This window comes from Carettochelys insculpta, chromosome 1 (genome assembly GCF_033958435.1).
Source record: "Carettochelys insculpta isolate YL-2023 chromosome 1, ASM3395843v1, whole genome shotgun sequence".
NCBI classification, from domain to species: domain Eukaryota; kingdom Metazoa; phylum Chordata; order Testudines; family Carettochelyidae; genus Carettochelys; species Carettochelys insculpta.
In genome coordinates this window covers 174,016,107-174,032,886 of record NC_134137.1, presented here as the reverse complement: position 1 = coordinate 174,032,886, position 16,780 = coordinate 174,016,107, and the positions used below count along the sequence as shown (strand labels likewise).

General features: G+C 43.7%; 1 protein-coding gene across 1 annotated transcript in view; it reads left to right on the top strand.

Annotated features, from left to right (window-relative positions):
• Nucleotides 1-2,008: 2,008 nt before the first annotated feature.
• The window catches only part of LOC142013900 (interferon-induced GTP-binding protein Mx1-like), a 32,100-nt gene continuing 17,328 nt past the window's right edge, over nt 2,009-16,780 (top strand). Inside the window, exons 1-6 of the mRNA XM_074995897.1 lie at nt 2,009-2,031; nt 6,928-7,025; nt 11,212-11,404; nt 12,160-12,297; nt 15,058-15,212; nt 15,892-16,030. Coding sequence (XP_074851998.1) covers nt 6,963-7,025; nt 11,212-11,404; nt 12,160-12,297; nt 15,058-15,212; nt 15,892-16,030 — 688 coding nt within the window. The 5' untranslated portion in view covers nt 2,009-2,031; nt 6,928-6,962. The remainder of the gene's footprint in view (nt 2,032-6,927; nt 7,026-11,211; nt 11,405-12,159; nt 12,298-15,057; nt 15,213-15,891; nt 16,031-16,780) is intronic.

Genomic DNA, 16,780 nt, shown 5'->3' with positions numbered 1-16,780 from the left:
GCAACACCCAGGTAAATCATGCCATGAGGAACCCCTCTCCGCTGGATTTTTGTGCTTCGTGGAGCAAGTCGTGCTGTTTAGGGAGTCATTTCAACCAAAGGCTTGCAGTTCTCTCCAGGGCCCTGCAGCACATGGGTGTGAAATGCCTCCGTTGTCCTCTCACTCCACAGTGAAAATCTTGTCTTGCTTGGGCCTCCTTCCCCTTCAAGCATAAGAAGCCGTAGAGTTAGTAAATCATGGCCATTTAAGTAGATTTTAGGACCTGTCCTAACAGTGTATCCCCTTTGATCGTCCCAGTGATGTAGAGAGAGATGGTACAAAGGACCCATTAAAAATTGAATCTGTGATTTCCTATTTTTGTGGTGTGTAAGAGAATAAAATGTATTTCACACTCTTGACTTGGCTATTAATATTTTTTGTATGTTTATCGATCCTATTGGCAGGATCTTCTGATGGAGAGATATCAAAACAATTTGTCAGAACTGGTGGCACGTGAAACAATATGAACATTGATGAATAACAATCTCTGGGTTATGAACTTAAACTCACATATCTGATGCTACTAATCTCAAAGTAGGAAGTTTTATGGCACTATTAGAAAAAATACAGGCAAGGGAAAATGTTTAGTAACCAAAGGGCATAACCTTATGCTCTTACTTGGAAATTATACAGTCTTTGCTTAGATCACCCTGTGGTTGCAGCATGGTCATACCTTATGACATGAGTGGTCTCCTGTGCCCCTAAAGAGTCTCATGGACTACTGGTAAGGTGAGTGAGACTGCCTATGCACTTTAAATTAGACAATTAGGACCTAGGTCAAATATTAGACATAATGTTCAGCATCTTCAATCAAAGAAATTAACACTCATTTTTAGTTTTTAATATTCTGCGGGGGGGGAGCTGCCTCATGCTGCTTTCATTATGTACAGTGAATGCAAACTGTAAATCACTTCTGTCGCATACATTTGCTGTTGATTTAGGCTACGTCCACTTTACCTCAGATGATTGACCTGCTCAGGGTGCCATTCTGCACAGGCCTGAAACAATGCTTTCCGGGGTCTACATCAATCGTGTAACTCCTTGCGCGCTGCGAGGATTGAAGAAGGTCAGTGGGAGGCACACTCCCATCGACCTTCTTCCGTGAAGACAGCCACAGAAGTCGAAGGCTGAAAAGTCGATTTTAGCGACACAATTAGCGTACCTAAACTTGTATATCAGCCATCGACTGCTATGTCTAGTGTGGACATAGCCTTAGCCCACTACTGGCTAATTCTGTGGCACCTTATAGACATTTTGGAGCTTAAGCTTTTGTGGGCAAAGACCCACTTCATCTTTGGTCTTTGCCCACATCGTGGTCTTTGCCTACGAAAACTTGTGCTCCAAAATGTCTGTTAGTTTATAACAGAGGTTCCCAAACTTTTGATTTTTGAGAAACCCTCACACCCGTCCACCTCTTTTTTACCATGGACCAGCCACTCCAGCCATCTGTGAGCCACCTGCCTGGGTCCTTCCCCTCCCTGAAAGCCAGGCACCACCAGCCCCTCATCTAACCCATCCTCCCACAACCCACACTAACTAACCTTTGCAGGAGGCAGCTAGCTCCATGGGGGCTTTTGCTGGCTGCCTGGTTTTTATAGCAGCTGCGCTGGGTCACCCGCGTGAAATGGCAGAGGCTGAGAACCGGAGGCAAAGGCTGGCTCTTTCTTAGGGTGGGGGGAATGAGGAATGATGGGGGGGCTGGGTTGCCTCATGCCCCCCCGGGAATTTCTTCATGCCCCCCCAAAGGAGTATGTCCCCCAACTGGGGAAACCAGGGTCTATAAGGCGCCACAGGACTTCTTGTTGTTTTTGAAGGTACAGACTAACTCAGCTACTTCTCTGATACTGGTTAATATGATTTCACAGGAAGACAGTACCAATAGTTGGTTTCATTTCTCCAAAATTGTTCCACTCACCTGGGGTGGAGCTAATAAGCACTATATAACCCAAAGCATCAGCTAGACGTCTCCTCTCACACCAGCACCGGAAAGGGGTAAGAATCTCTCTCTCCAGTTCCTTTGTAATGACTGTCTTAGAGCTGTGTGGATATCATGTCTGTGATTCCTCTGTTACAAGAGAGAGGAATTGCTTTATTCGCTAGCCAGATGTGGGTAGCACAAGAGCTGCTACTGGGGAGCCAGAAATAAGAGGGACATAACTGTGTGCAAAAGCTTTCTCTGGCTGGAGAGTATCGTACAGTACAATGTATTGTAAAATCTCCAGGAGCATAAAGTTACAGGGAGAAATGTCATTTCTGTTTAAGAGGATGGGTGTAGGAGGTGTCACGGATGATTGTTAATTAGAGATACATTTTAATAATATGAGATTCTAGTGCTCTGGAAGAGTGGCTATCCAATGTCTTTACAGCAGGGCTAAGCTGGGCGGGGGGGAGAGAGAGAGAGAGAGCGTATTACACCATGAGACAAAGGAGAGCATTATGCGCACTGCATGTTAGTTTCGTTTTCAGCTGCAGTCTTGCTGGGATTCAGGGAAACTAGATGGATGCTTGTGAAAGCTCAGCTCAGCAGAGAGCAGAAAACACCCCTGGGGCTGCCAGGAATTGCACTCTTGTATTGGCAGGACTGCTGCCTGCTGTGACTGGTGCAGGAGCCTCTGAGTGCTCTGCATTATGAGTAATTCCTGGAGATGCTCAGCGATCACTCTTCTTGGTTAGTTTCGTTTCTGCTCATTGATGTCCAGGAAGCTACAGGGAGCTAGTGAGGTAGATGCTGCTGTTGCTAACACCAATGAAAGAAGGAGAAGCACAACTGGGTTCAGTAAAAGTTACCCCAATCTCCATCAACATTTAGCCACCCCAGCACACCAGAAAATAGAAGATGGATTGGAGGCACCAGATTTCTGACAGTTTCTGAAATGTCAGATGCAAATCAGCAGGAGACTTTTCATTTTCTACCATTTACTACCTTAGTGTCCCTCCTCTCTTGTAAAATAACCCACAGGTTTGTGAGTGTCAATAATTGCCCTGTTGGGAGATATGCAAAAGCCAATCTGTAGCCATTTCACAGTGGTACAGGGTCTGCTGCATAGGAGTCTGACAAAAGGGTTTGAATAAATTGTTATGTGCAGAGATTGTTTCACTGGAATAATATCACATTTTCTGTTTTGTTTTAATTACTGCCCTGTCTGCCAGCAGCCTAAAGATGCAGGACAAAAGATAATGACTAGTCTGTTGAGTATAAAGATAACGTTCTTGGGAGCCAAAGATTTTGGCTATTCATGCACTCTTTGGTTAGTTTAGAGAGGTTGGTAGCCGTGTTAGTCTGTAGCTTCGAGAACCACAAGAAGTCTTGTGGCACCTTTATAGACTAACAGATATTTTGGAGCATAAGCTTTCGTGGGCAAAGACCCACTTCATCTCATGCATGAGATGAAGCGGGTCTTTGCCCACGAAAGCTTATGCTCCAAAATATCTGTTAGTCTATTAGGTGCCACAAGACTTCTTCTTGTTCTCAAAGCTACAAACTAACACGGCTACCTCTCTGATACTTGTCACCACACAAGGCACTACCTTTAGCCGCAATGAGTAGAAATCGATCAACCTCATGAAGAAACTTGCACAGATACAGACATCACCTTCCTCTCCAAATGCAAACAGAATGACATCATACCAAAAGGACTGAAGGCGAAAAACCCACTGAAATCAACATACTACACAGATTACAGGGAGAGATTGTGCCACACACTCTAAGAAACTGAGGAGCCACCTAATCAGCATCCTGTACAGCAAACAGGGCAACATCAAAAGAGAGTTCTCAAATCTGGAGACCCTCATAAATGAACAATCTTGCACTCATGCATCTGATGAAGCGGGTCTTTGCCCACGAAAGCTTATGCTCCAAAATATCTGTTAGTCTATAAGGTGCCACAAGACTTCTTCTTTTTCTGTGGTTAGTTTAGTTTCTCTAAGCAGGGTGACCATATCTCCCTATCCCAAATATGGGACAGGAAGATACGTGGGGGAGGGGCTGCTCCTCCTGGCTCCAGCAACGTGCAGAGAACTGGGAAGTGGGTGGCAGTCACCAATGCTCCTCCTGGCTTCTCCAAGGCATGGGGAGCTGGGAAGTGGGGGACAGCCACCGATGCTCCTCTTCTCCCCGCTGCCCCAGGAGAAGCAGGGACTCGAGAACAAGCCGCACTGGTGCATGGCTGGAACCAGGCAGCGGCCGCTTCTCCCATAAATATGGAGCAATTAGCCTTATCTGGAAAATAAATCAGGATGCCTTCCTGGCACCTGAAATACAGGGCTGCCCCAGCAAAAACAGGAAGGATGGTCAGCCTGTCCCTAAGTTCTGTCAGAGAAAAGATAGAGATAAGTAAGAGACAGTAACTTTAAAATACTCCTTGATTATGGCTAGGTAAAGTTCCTCTTTCAGTTTACCTAATTAGTTACGTCAGTAGCTGTTACTAAATGAAAACCCAAATAATTTATCTGACAGAAAAAATGGATTATAATGAAAGAGTACAAAAGCCCCTGCAAACAATTCTGCAAAACAAGGTGAAATGAGTAGGTGATATGATGTATATTAAGAGTGTTTGGTGGAAAGAAAAAACACCTTTACTAATGGTATTGAAATATACTCTGTAAACTTCTTTTGAAAAGGGGGACAGGGTAGAGCCTCAGCTGACACAAATCAAGGCAGTTAAGAATTTTAGATTTATTAGTCATTGTCAGATCAAGTGATGGTGTGTGTGTGTGTGTGTGTGTGTGTGTGTGTGTGTGTGTGTGTGTGTGTGATTATATTTTGTCAAAGGAAACAGATTTCTTAAAATTAATATGAGGGTATTTCCAGACCCTTTTAAAAAAATCTATTTGTAACTGCGAAGTGTCTGGTTTTTTTTTTTTAAATCTGTTTTTTATGAAGCTCATGGTGGCTGGTGCTGTTAATTTTTTTAGGGTAGCCCATCAATCTTGAGATACGGATTCTTACTACAGGTCCTAATTTTGACCTAAACTACTATCTCGTAGAAACAAAAAAGCAGTTATGTAGCACTTTAAAGACTAACAAAACGATTTATTAGCTGATGAGCTTTCATGGGACAGACCCACTTCTTCAGATCTACAGTCTTATCAGAACAGACTTAAGATGTAAAGCACAGGGTTACAAAAATGGTTATCAAGGTTGGCAAATCAGATAGAAGAGCAGAGCGAGGTGCAGTGTGAGGTGGGGAAGTTAAGTGTTAGGTCAAACATTAAAGTGTATGAAAGAGTCCTTATAATGGGTCAGGGAATTGCTGTCCCTGTTCAAACAACATGAGAATGTGTCAAATTTGAATATGAATGTTAGTTCCGCACATTCCCTCTGTAGACAGTATTGTTAAAGTCCCTTTTCAGTAGAACACAAACTCTCATGTCTTTGCCAGAACAGCCCACTCCATTAAAGTGCTGGCTGACAGGTTTGTGTATTTCGAGATTTTTGATGTCTGCTCTATGTCCATTCCTTCTTTGGCGAAGAGTGTTTGCTGTCAGTCTATAGACATGGGCTGTGTCTACACTACACAGAAATCTCGAAAGGGGGACCATCGAAAATCCATATCGAAATAAGGCATTTCGAAATAGCACGTCCACACACATAAAGTGGATCACTGTACCGATCTGCTAGTTTGAAAGAGGCCCCCGCTCTTTCAAAAGGGAGCGTCCACACAGCAACTTGAGCCCTTTCAAAGAACAAGCCAGGAAACACCATGCATGGGGGGTCACATGGCCAACAAGCCCTACCGGGTCCCAAAACAAGCCACCCCCTTAAAGGGCCCCTTCCAAACACACCCACCCTGCACAAGCAGAGCACTGCAGAGGAGCAGATAGCGCTGCTGGGACCGTGCTCTGGGAAAGTCGCTGTGCATGGACGCCTCCACTGACACTGGGGCCCAGATGGCCATGGTCATCCTGGCCATGGTGGAACCCCTGCAGCCCATGAACCCTGCCCCCCACTGGGGTCCTGCAGGCCCTGGCCATAGACCATCTACTGCACCCTGTTCCCCATCCCCTGAGTACATAGTTCTCCCCCATTCTCCCCCCACTCATCTTTAAGAAGGGTGTTTGCAGTTTGCCCAATATAAATAGTGTGTGGACATTGCTGGCACAATTTTTGGACCTCTGTGCTTTATATCTTGAGTCTGTTCTGATATGGCAAGAAGTGGGTCTGTCCCACGAAAGCTCATCACCTAATAAATTATTTTGTTAGTCTTTAAAGTGCTACTTTACTGCTTTTTTGTTTTGATAGCATATAGACTAACAGGGCTTTCTCTCTGTTACTATCTCTTTTGATGAGGATGCAATGAAAGAACCTAAGCAGTTCCCAAGACACTGCTGATAACAGATGGAGTTGTTCACTATTGTTCTGTGGTTAAGGCTGATAATTCTGGGGCATAAAGATCATGAAGTGGGCCTAGAGCTTGTTTATAAAACAAAGTATGATGTGTAACAACAGTTTATGCAGAACTAAGCAGTATGTAACAAATTGTTTCACTGCTGTTCTTGTAGTCCAGTAGGGTTGCAAACAACGGGCTAGATCCACTGTCAACTGGTGTAAATTAGTATTTTGACTTCAGTGGAGCTACGCCAGTTTACACTAGCCGAGGATTTGGTCTGATAAGCTCTTATCAGATTGGTACATAAACTAAATTAACAGTGCTCCCAGTAAGCTGAGTGCCCTGGGGACAATCAAGTGCCGTCCAGCTAATTAGCATAGCACCCACAGCCACGCACAGTGGGCAGCGTGTGTTTGCTGTTAGTGGTGCACATTCACACATGCCTCGGGGGACACAACAATTTTTTTCTGCCTGTGTATGGGAAAGGAAACTCTGCTACTCTGATTATGAAATGTGGTCATATTTTTTGTGTGGTCTAATGACCTGATTTTTATCCTAGGAAGCACGATATCCTAAAAATTCCAGTTTAGCATTATGTCTCAGAAGATAAAGGGAGAGAAAATTCCCCCATCTGCAGCAGCGAATAAAAATGCACAGGTGAGTCATAAATCTACAGTGACTGCCATATATCTAGTTATCATACGAATCATTCCACTTAAATTTGCAAAGACAATACAACCATCCTTTTGATGAAATACAAGACCTGATATAAAAACAAGCAGTCCTGGAGCACCTTACAGACTAACAAATGTATTTACTAAGGTCTTTAAGGTGTTACAGGACCACTTTTTTGGGGCGGGGGGGTGAAGGTACAGCCTAACATGGCTCCCCCTCTGAGACACGATATGTGGTGGTGTATGGGGGCAGAGCTTAAAAGGTGGGTGCAGAGCTGTGCTCTCACATACAGAAGCTCTGGGATGTTCTGTTTGTGCAGCGCTGGCTGAATGCCCCAGTGAGTGCTCAGGAAAGGAGCAGGCTGAATAGTGTTCCGAGCACCTGCGAGTGTAAGGCACAATGGACTTGCTACCTGAAGCTCTCAGGCAAAGAAAAGGTCCCGGCCATCTCAACAACTTGGCTGTCACAGTCCCTTGAGTTGTGCTAGTGAGCCCTCTTCCCTTACTGCTCTTCACAGGAAGGCTAATGTTAATATTCTGCTGAGGTCCAGAGGGGGTGCCCTGTGTGCTCATGGGAATAAGGGGACTTCGAAGTAGGCGGGGTCCTTTTGAAAAGGAGCCCTGTTGGAACGAGCCGCGCGGCAGCAAGCTGTGTCAATTTCGAAGTGCCGCGGCCGCCCGCATGCTAATGAGGCACTGAATATGTATTTCAGCGCTTCATTAGTAAACTTCAAAATGGCCATTTGCATGGCCATTTCGAAGTTTGGGGCTAGTGTAGACACAGCCAATATTCCACATGAAGATGGAATACAAGCTATCAGGAATAGCATCCCTGATGGTAGCATGGCAAATCTGGTGGCTGACCTATGTAACTTTGTTCTCACCCACAATTATTTCCAATTTGGGGATAATTTATATCTCCAGATTAGTGGCACTGCTATGGGCACTTCCATGGCATGACAGTATGCTAACATTTTTATGTGGGACTTTGATCAACGATTCCTTAGCTCTTGTCCCCTGTTACCCCTCCTTTACTTACGCTGCATCGATGACATATTTATCGTTTGGACCCACGGTAAAGAGATTCTGAAAGAATTCCTCAGAGATTTTAATAATCTACACCCCACCATCAATCTCAGCCTTGACTATTCCCCATAAGAAATACATTTCTTGGATACCACAGTACAAATCACTGATGACCACATTGACACCACTCTCTAGTGGGAACTCACTGACTGCTACATTTACCTACATGCCTCCAGCTTCTATCCAGCTCACACCACATGGTTCGTCGTTTATAATCCAGCCCTTAGATACAATCGGATTTGCTCTGATCCTTCTAACAGAGACCGAAAACTACAAGACCTCTACCAAGCATTTATAAAACATAATTACCCACTGAGAGAAGTAAAAAATCAAATTGACAGGGCCAGACGAATACCCATAAATCAGCTATTTCAAGATAGGCCCCAGAAGATCAACAACAGAACACCACTTGTCATCACCTATAGCCCCCAACTCAAACCCTTGCAATGCACCATTAAGAACCTACAACCTATTCTAGATCATGATGCTACACTCCAGAAAGCTCTAGGTGACAGGCCAGTCCTTTCCTAAAGACAACCTCCTAACCTAAGAAAGATTCTCACCAGCAATCTGAGGCTACCCCTGTGATACAAATACTAATCCTGGAACTTTCCCTTGCAACAAACTCAGCTGCTAAATTTGTCCAGATATTTATTCTGGGAATACTATCACTGGACCTAACCATGTTAATTACAAGATCAAAGGCACAGTCTCATGCACTTCCAGCCACAATATATGTGCCACTATGTGCCAGCAAAGCCCTGCCACTATGTACATTGGACAGACCAGGCAAAACCTTCGCCAAAGAATAAATGGACACTGAGCAGACATCAAGAAACTCAATATACATAAGCTGGTCAGTAATCACTGCAATGGAGTTGGCCATTCTGTTAAAGACCTGTGACTTTGTGTCCTAGAGCACAGAGAATTTAAAAACAGATTAGAGGAAGAAAGTTGTGAATTGGAATTCATATTCAAATTCGCTACATTATCATGTGATATGAACAGAGACATTAATTCCCTCACGCATCACAAGGACTGCTTCCCTTCCTTTGATACTTGTAATTATCTCAGGCAGGACAATTAACATCACTCCCTCCCCCTCCTTCAGTCCTATGTACTTGATTTGTCAGTTTTTATTGCAAATTTTTGTTCCTCTGTACTTATAAATGTCAGTCTGCATTGGAAATGAAATTGATCTGATGAACTGGGTCTGTCCCACAAAAGCTCATCACCAAATAAATCATTTTGTTAGTCTTTAAAGTGCTACATTTCTGCCGCTTTGTTTTCTTGAAGTACAGACTAACACGGCCACCTCTCTGTTAATAAAGAAAATGTGTGAGTCTTCAGGCTCCCTTTGGATGTTTCCTTTGGAAAAAATCTCAGCTTTGGTATGTGCAGTAAGTGCACAGTAAGGTCAGTTCCTGTCATGGAAGGTGGTAGATGGCAACCCTTGTGCGTGAATGCTTTTAGCCCCAGAATGTTACCCTGTCACAGGGCAGTGAGAGCAGCAGCAGATGTTTCCCCACAGGGCCTTGCCGATATAGCCAAACACTTGTCTGCAGGGATTGCTGCTTGGGGTATACCAGTTGTTCAGGTCCTGTGGCCATTCTGACCTAGGATCCTCCAGTGAGAGTGCTTACGAGGGAACCTATCAGTGCTGCTAGTCAGGGACTGGACAGCAGACCACAAGTCAATTTCACGCAGGCAGCCGACTAATTAGATGATGACAGTAAACATGGGCACTTCTGAAGGCTGCCTAACAGCGTGCCAACCCCACCGCATTGATTTAACTGTCCAGTATATTTCACTAGAATGAGCATGTACTCCTTTTGTACAGCATCCCTCATCTGTGACACTCCCCAAGATACAACCTGGACTGATGGTGTGACTATTTGCATAGTTTTACCTATGAACAGGCACCACCCTTTTGTGCTGCCCACACAAAGTTTTTAGCACGCAAAGGCACGCCACTGGATTACAGGAATGCTCCCTGCAACCCACTCCTGAATTACAAACAGGGTGACACTTGCAAAGGCTTCGTGCCAGCCTGGCTGCCCAGAAATGTGTATCTTCTACAGCTCAGTGCCCTCGTGGTCAGGAAAAGCTTGTCAATAGTCTGTCATTTCAACAGAGGAAAAGGATTATGCACCAGCCTTATTACCTCAAGTTGAGGTTCCCAAACCCTTGGATACAAACACACCCTGGTTTAGATAAAATAACCCACAAAAAAGTGGTTTTTGTTGTTTCTTTGGGGCAGGGGGGACTATGGAAAGATGGATATTAAGTGATTACAAGTGATGAAACATAAAAGTCAAATTGGTTAAAAAAGAAGTAAAAAGATAAAAATGCAAGCTAATTTCTGACTTTGCCAAACCAATAGTGTAAAAGCAAAAAGGTCTGTCTCTTACAAGAGGCTTCAGGAGTTTCACAGGCTGGGTCTCCCTCCAGTCTGAGATGTCACCGCCCCCGCATTACCCTTCCCCCCGTGGAATTTGTGGATGCTGTGAACAGAAAGCTAGGAGGAGGACAGGTGATTGGGGGCGGGGAGTCACGGTCTCTTATTCTTACTCTCCTCTTTCCTTTTTGAGGATTGTCCCTGCTGGGGTGCAGGCAAACAGCCTCTTGTAGACATGAGGTTTGAACAGTCTCTGAGATGAAATGTAACTTTCTTGTTCTTACCTTCTGTGCTGGAGAACAGCTACATAAGCTGATGAGGGCTTTTTAAAACCTTGCTGGTGTGCCAGTGTGCCTTCATCTCTGATAAACTGGTGACTGGGTGTAACCAAGAATTATAACATATTTCAGTAAGAATCATGCAGTAGAAACTGATAACTCTGCATACACAGTCTTGCTACCATATTTCAACAGGAAGATAATATTCAGTAGATGATGAATTTTCAAATGATCTCGCACAAGACACACTTTGCATAAAACATCATAACCTTACACAAGTGGTAAACAAGAGGTACTGGGTGTCACCGTATCTCACCATTAACACTGTCCCTGTGTTTGTAGAGACCTTTTATTAAAACTGTAAGTAAGGTCTTTTTTCCTTTTGTAAGCTTGTGTTTTTTTATCAGAAACCAGAATACACTTTGTGCAGTGAATATGAGGAGAAGGTGCGTCCCTGTATTGATCTCATTGACTCTCTGAGAGCCCTTGGAGTAGAAGAGGACCTGGCCTTGCCAGCCATTGCAGTGATTGGAGACCAGAGTTCTGGAAAAAGCTCGGTTCTAGAAGCCCTGTCTGGAGTTGCTCTTCCTAGAGGCAGTGGTAAGAATTTACCTCTCAGCTTTTCATGTCAGAAATCTGACACTTCCCTGAGTCACAGTGGTGTCTTATTCTGGAAAGGTGCTGGAGGGCTGCTTTGAAATAGTCGGGAGAGGGCTCCTGTGATCTGGGAGACTGAGCGTGGGGTTGGAAGGAACTGCCAGGGACCACTCACATTACCTAGGATCACTCACTTCACCTCCCTAATCTTCAGGTACCTCATTCTGCAAAATGGGGATAACTGCAATATAGTTACAGCAACGAAGGGTCCTGTGGCACCTTATAGACTAACAGAAAAGTTTTGAGCATGAGCTTTCGTGAGCACAGACTCACTTCATCAGATCTGATGAAGTGAGTCTGTGCTCACGAAAGCTCATGCTCAAAACTTTTCTGTTAGTCTATAAGGTGCCACAGGACCCTTCGTTGCTGTTACAGATCCAGACTAACACGGCTACCCCTCCAATACTTGCAATATAGTTACACACCTATGTAACGAGATTTGAGCTCTTCCGATGAAGAGCGCTAAGAGCCTACCTAGAGGCCCTGGGGCTCCAGCAGAAAGACAATTCTTGCAATGAACATTACACTTGAGCCCTAATACCATGCAAAGTGGTAACCATATCTTGATTACGAAGGACATGTGGAACATAAGCTAAAGCCAATACGCTGATATTTCAGTGGCTTCCAAAGAGAAGGGAAACATTTCATTTCCTTCTCCAATAGCAGACTAGTGATATTTTTTTTGTTTACTTTGGTAGGTATTGTTACCAGATGTCCATTAGAGCTCAAACTGAAGAAGGTGCGTCACACAGAGGAATGGAAAGGAACAATTACTTACTTGACGATAAAGCAAGAACTGAACAGTCCCTCAGAAGTGGAAAAAGAAATAAGGAAAGGTAAATAACCCACAGTCGTGACTGGTGAAGGGAGTTCGGGGTGGGGAGGGGACCAGCTCAACATCCCTGCCCCACCTCCCTCTCCTCCCATATCCCACCTCTGCCCCTCCCACTGCCCACCCCCATAACATCCTCATCCACCTCTTCCTCTGGAAGTACCACACTGCTTCCAGTGAGTGCAGGGCAGGCCCACCCCTCCCCCACACTCACCAGAAGTGGCATGGTGTTGGCAGTGGGAGGGTGTGTGTGATACGTCCTGATAACCTGGAACTTAAATAACATATATTGAAGCTTGTATTTCCTTGTGGCCCTGATTCTGCTCTGAGCTCTGTGTAGGCAACCATGCTTATTGCAGGGTTGAGGCCCATGTTTGCAATGACAGCATGAAAAGTAGGGATTTCTCAGGCTTCTGTTCTGGATGTCTGTGACTAGTTCAGACATTGTCATGACTTATTCTTTTCTAGAGCCCTGTAAGTGTGAATAGTGCTTATAATAGCTAACCTTTGCAAGTGGGCTCCCTGCTGAGCTGGCCAAATACCAAATTTATGGGTTCACTGGGAATTTTGAAAAAATTAAAAAGGTCATTGGATTGAAAAAAAAATGTTTCAGATGACATAAAACATTTCATTTCAATTCAAAACTTGCTTATTTGATCTCTGCCATGTGAGTGGTTTTGAAATAAAATAGGGGTTGTTTGCTCTGTCTTGAAATTGGTTTTAGGTGTAACACTTCTTCTGCTAGCATCTGACAGCAAGAAGTGCAGGGTTCAGTATCTAGGGAGCTCTTTCAGTAATGCAATCAAACAAAATCAAGCCCCCACCTGGTAACCTGGGAAAAATTTAACATATGCACTGTACGCCATTAGAGGTATTCTTTCTCACTCGCAGACACAGAGTCTGGGATATAAATATTTTGTTTAATAAAAGTAACCCAGCATTAATCTAAGAAAACAACACATGCAATGGTCATAAACAAAGAAAACCCCGTGAGCAAGGCGCCCTGCCCAGACTCGACAGGACAGAGTCCTCTGCTTCAAGTTGGTCCCAGCCACCACCCCACTGGCCTCCTGCTGCTCCTGCCAGCGACACACCTGCTCATGGTGGATTTGGTGCTGGACAAAACCCCAGTCCTGCCACAAGTGATTTCAGCTCTCCATGGTTTCAGCTCTTGGCCCAAAACGCAGTCCAGGCACAAGAAATTTCAGTATCCCCTGGGGCAAATTTAAAACAATAAAAGACTCCTTAAGGAGCCTATTTTTGCAATGCTCTTGAGACAGTGAGGAGAAACAGGTTGAACCAGTTTTACAGGCAATGCCTGTGAGGGAATGTAGCCTACTGCTTCAGAGTCCTACCCTCTTCTCCTCACCTCACAGAACTCTAGTAGTGGAGCCCTTATCCATCTGAGGTTCTCTCAACTTGTACAATGTCTCCCTCCTTTGAATTAAATTAAACACAGACTTTTTTTCTGTATTCCCACAATAATTTAAAGCATTGGTGACCATTTTTCACAATTTCTGCATTTAGTATTAACATAATTTGTGACCCCACACCTGCAAAATTGATTACAGTGTGCAAAATACCTATCAATTGAATACAACAAGAAGTCTTGTGGCACCTTAGAGACTAACAGATATTTTGGAGCATAAGCTTTTGTGGGCAAAGACCCACTTCATCAGATGCATTAGTGGGAGGTTCCAGAGGCTGGCTTAAATATTTGTGTGTATGAAAAGGAGGGAATCTCAGTCAAGGGGTGGGACAGAGTTGACAAGGACTGTTCAGTCACAGAGGATGTGGCCCATTATCAGCGGTTACTGTGGAGTTGTGAACATCAAGGAGGAAAAATCAGGTCAATTCAGTCAAAATATCTGTCAGTCTATAAAGTGCCACAGGACTTCTTGTTGTTTTTGAAGATACAGACTAACTCGGCTACCTCTCTGATACTTATAAATTGAATAACAAACCTAAGCATACAGGAGTGAACTGTATGTACACACGCACGCATGCGCGCGCACACACACACAGAGTTTCATTTTTAAACTGAGCATCTCTTCCTCCTTTGAGCCACATTAATCACACACTTTCTTTTCTGTAACCCCGCAATAATTACAGACATTGCAGTTAGTATTAGCACAATATGTAACCCAACCCCAGCCAAATTGATTACAATGAGAAAAACACGTCTCCATCAGCTGCATATTTAACAAATCTAAGTGAAGCAGGCATAAACTGTATTTACGTAGACACACCCAAGGTCACTCGGCACTTCTACCTAGCTGTAAGGGACACATTTCTTTATATCCTCCTTACATAGGTTTTTTTAGCTGAAACAGTTTTGTGAAATTGACATGAATTTGTTAAAGGTTTTGTTGTCACCAAATCTGCATTTTTTGCTTCAAAAATTGTGAGGAAAACTTTCACCCAGGCCTACTCTGTGCTTCAAATATCTTATGCTGGATGCAGAGAGAGAAGCAGCAAGCTTGCGGTTTACCACTCTGTTCAATGTTTGGTTCATCAGTTCCAAAATTTGGCCAAGTTCCGGATATTTTTGTCCTTACAGTATTTAAAATGAAGACTAATCTTCACTATTTCAGTCTATATTTTTAAATCTTACTTCAAAGCAAAGTACGATGAAGGGATAGCTTTTCTGAGAGCACATCTCCTAGAGAAACAAACGTAGCAATAGGTTCTTTCTTAACGCAGGACCTTTTCTAGTCTAAGTTCCATGATGAGCATCTAATCTTTGCTTTTTGTCTCCTTGTAGCCCAGGATGCAATGGCTGGAGAAGGAGTGGGCATTAGCCAAGAATTAATTTCCCTAGAAATTAGCTCCCCAAATGTTCCAGATCTGACACTGATCGATCTGCCAGGAATTGCTAGAGTGGCTGTTGGGAATCAGCCACACGACATTGGCAATCAGGTAAAGTATGAAGCAATTCTGGATTGGGAAACTAGTAAATGATGGCAAAAGAGTTTAGAGGAGCTTGATCTGCATAATCCTCTGCTTAATGATGTCAGAGAACTGAGAGATATGTAAAAATGACAAGAAGTGCTGTGGCATTTTATAGACTAACAGATATTTTGGAGCATAAGCTTTCATGGGCAAAGACCTGCTTTGTCAGATGCATGAGCTGGAGGTTCCAGATGAAGTGGGTCTTTGCTCACAAAAGCTTATGCTCCAAAATATCTGTTAGTCTATAAGGTGCCACAGGGTTTCTTATTGTTTTTGAAAACACAGACTAACTTGGCTACTCCTCTGATACTTGACAGCTATGTAATTTCCTATGGAACAGTTAAGGTGTAACAAAATAGGGTTTTAGTGGAGGAAGTGCTACACTGAGAAGGAACTGCATTACAAAAGGGGAGAAAAGTCTAGATTATGTAGGTAGGAATGGGGGAGCAGGGAGTCTTTGAGGCAGGTGAAAAAACATCATAATGCACCGAGCTAATTATGCACAGGGTATAACACATTTGCAGGCAAGGGGATAACTAAAGTCCTTCCAAAGCTAGGAAATCTGGAAAGACCAAACCTGCCACTGGTAACAGGACTTACCTAGCCAAAGAAATCAACTGCTGTTATGTATCTGATTTTATTGCAGATCATAAATCTAATTACAAAGTATATTCGTAAGGCACAAACCATAAATCTGGTAGTAGTACCAAGTAATGTGGATATTGCAACTACAGAGGCCCTAAAAATGGCTAAAGAGATGGACCCCAAGGGGGAGAGAACACTGGGTAAGTGAAAACACATATAATTATAAGAAAAGGGAACTGGGGTGTGGGGAAAAGGCATCACACTTGCACAGAATGTTCATGACTAAACCCTGAAGATCTTGAGGATGTCTGACCACTTGCTGTAGCTTCTTGCTACAGGAGTCATGGGAAAGTGTCAAAGGAACCAGAAACGTGATTGTTCGTGATGGGCTTGCTATGGTTTGAAATCCACACAGGATTTTCCTGTCAGTGCTTTGTTTCAGATTTAAAAACTCACAAGTACTTTAGGGGAAAATAGATAAAGAGCAACCATACGCCCCATGACCCCAAAATATTCTGTTCTGTGAAATATTTCTGCAGATGTCTGTTCTGACCATTGGTGAGCCTAGAATCATTTAGAGCAGGCATGTCCAACCTGCGGGCCGCATGTGGCCCTGGACAGCTAGTAATGCGGCCCCACAAGATAATAAACTTTTAACATTATTATGTGATTTGTATACATTAACAATATTATATATTTTATATGCGGCCCAAGACAATTCCTCTTCACTCAATGTGGCCCAGGCAAGCCAAAAGGTTGAACACCCATGATTTAGAGTTTCTTTTAAGGATTCTCCAGGGAGAAAATTCTCAGTTCACCAAAAGTGAAATAGTCCTTTCATGGGCACTCCATGGCACTCAGGCCTTCACACATTCCCTAAAATATATAGGGTTGCATATAGAAAATCTATGGAAAGAGGACATCGATGCAAACACACTATATTCATAATG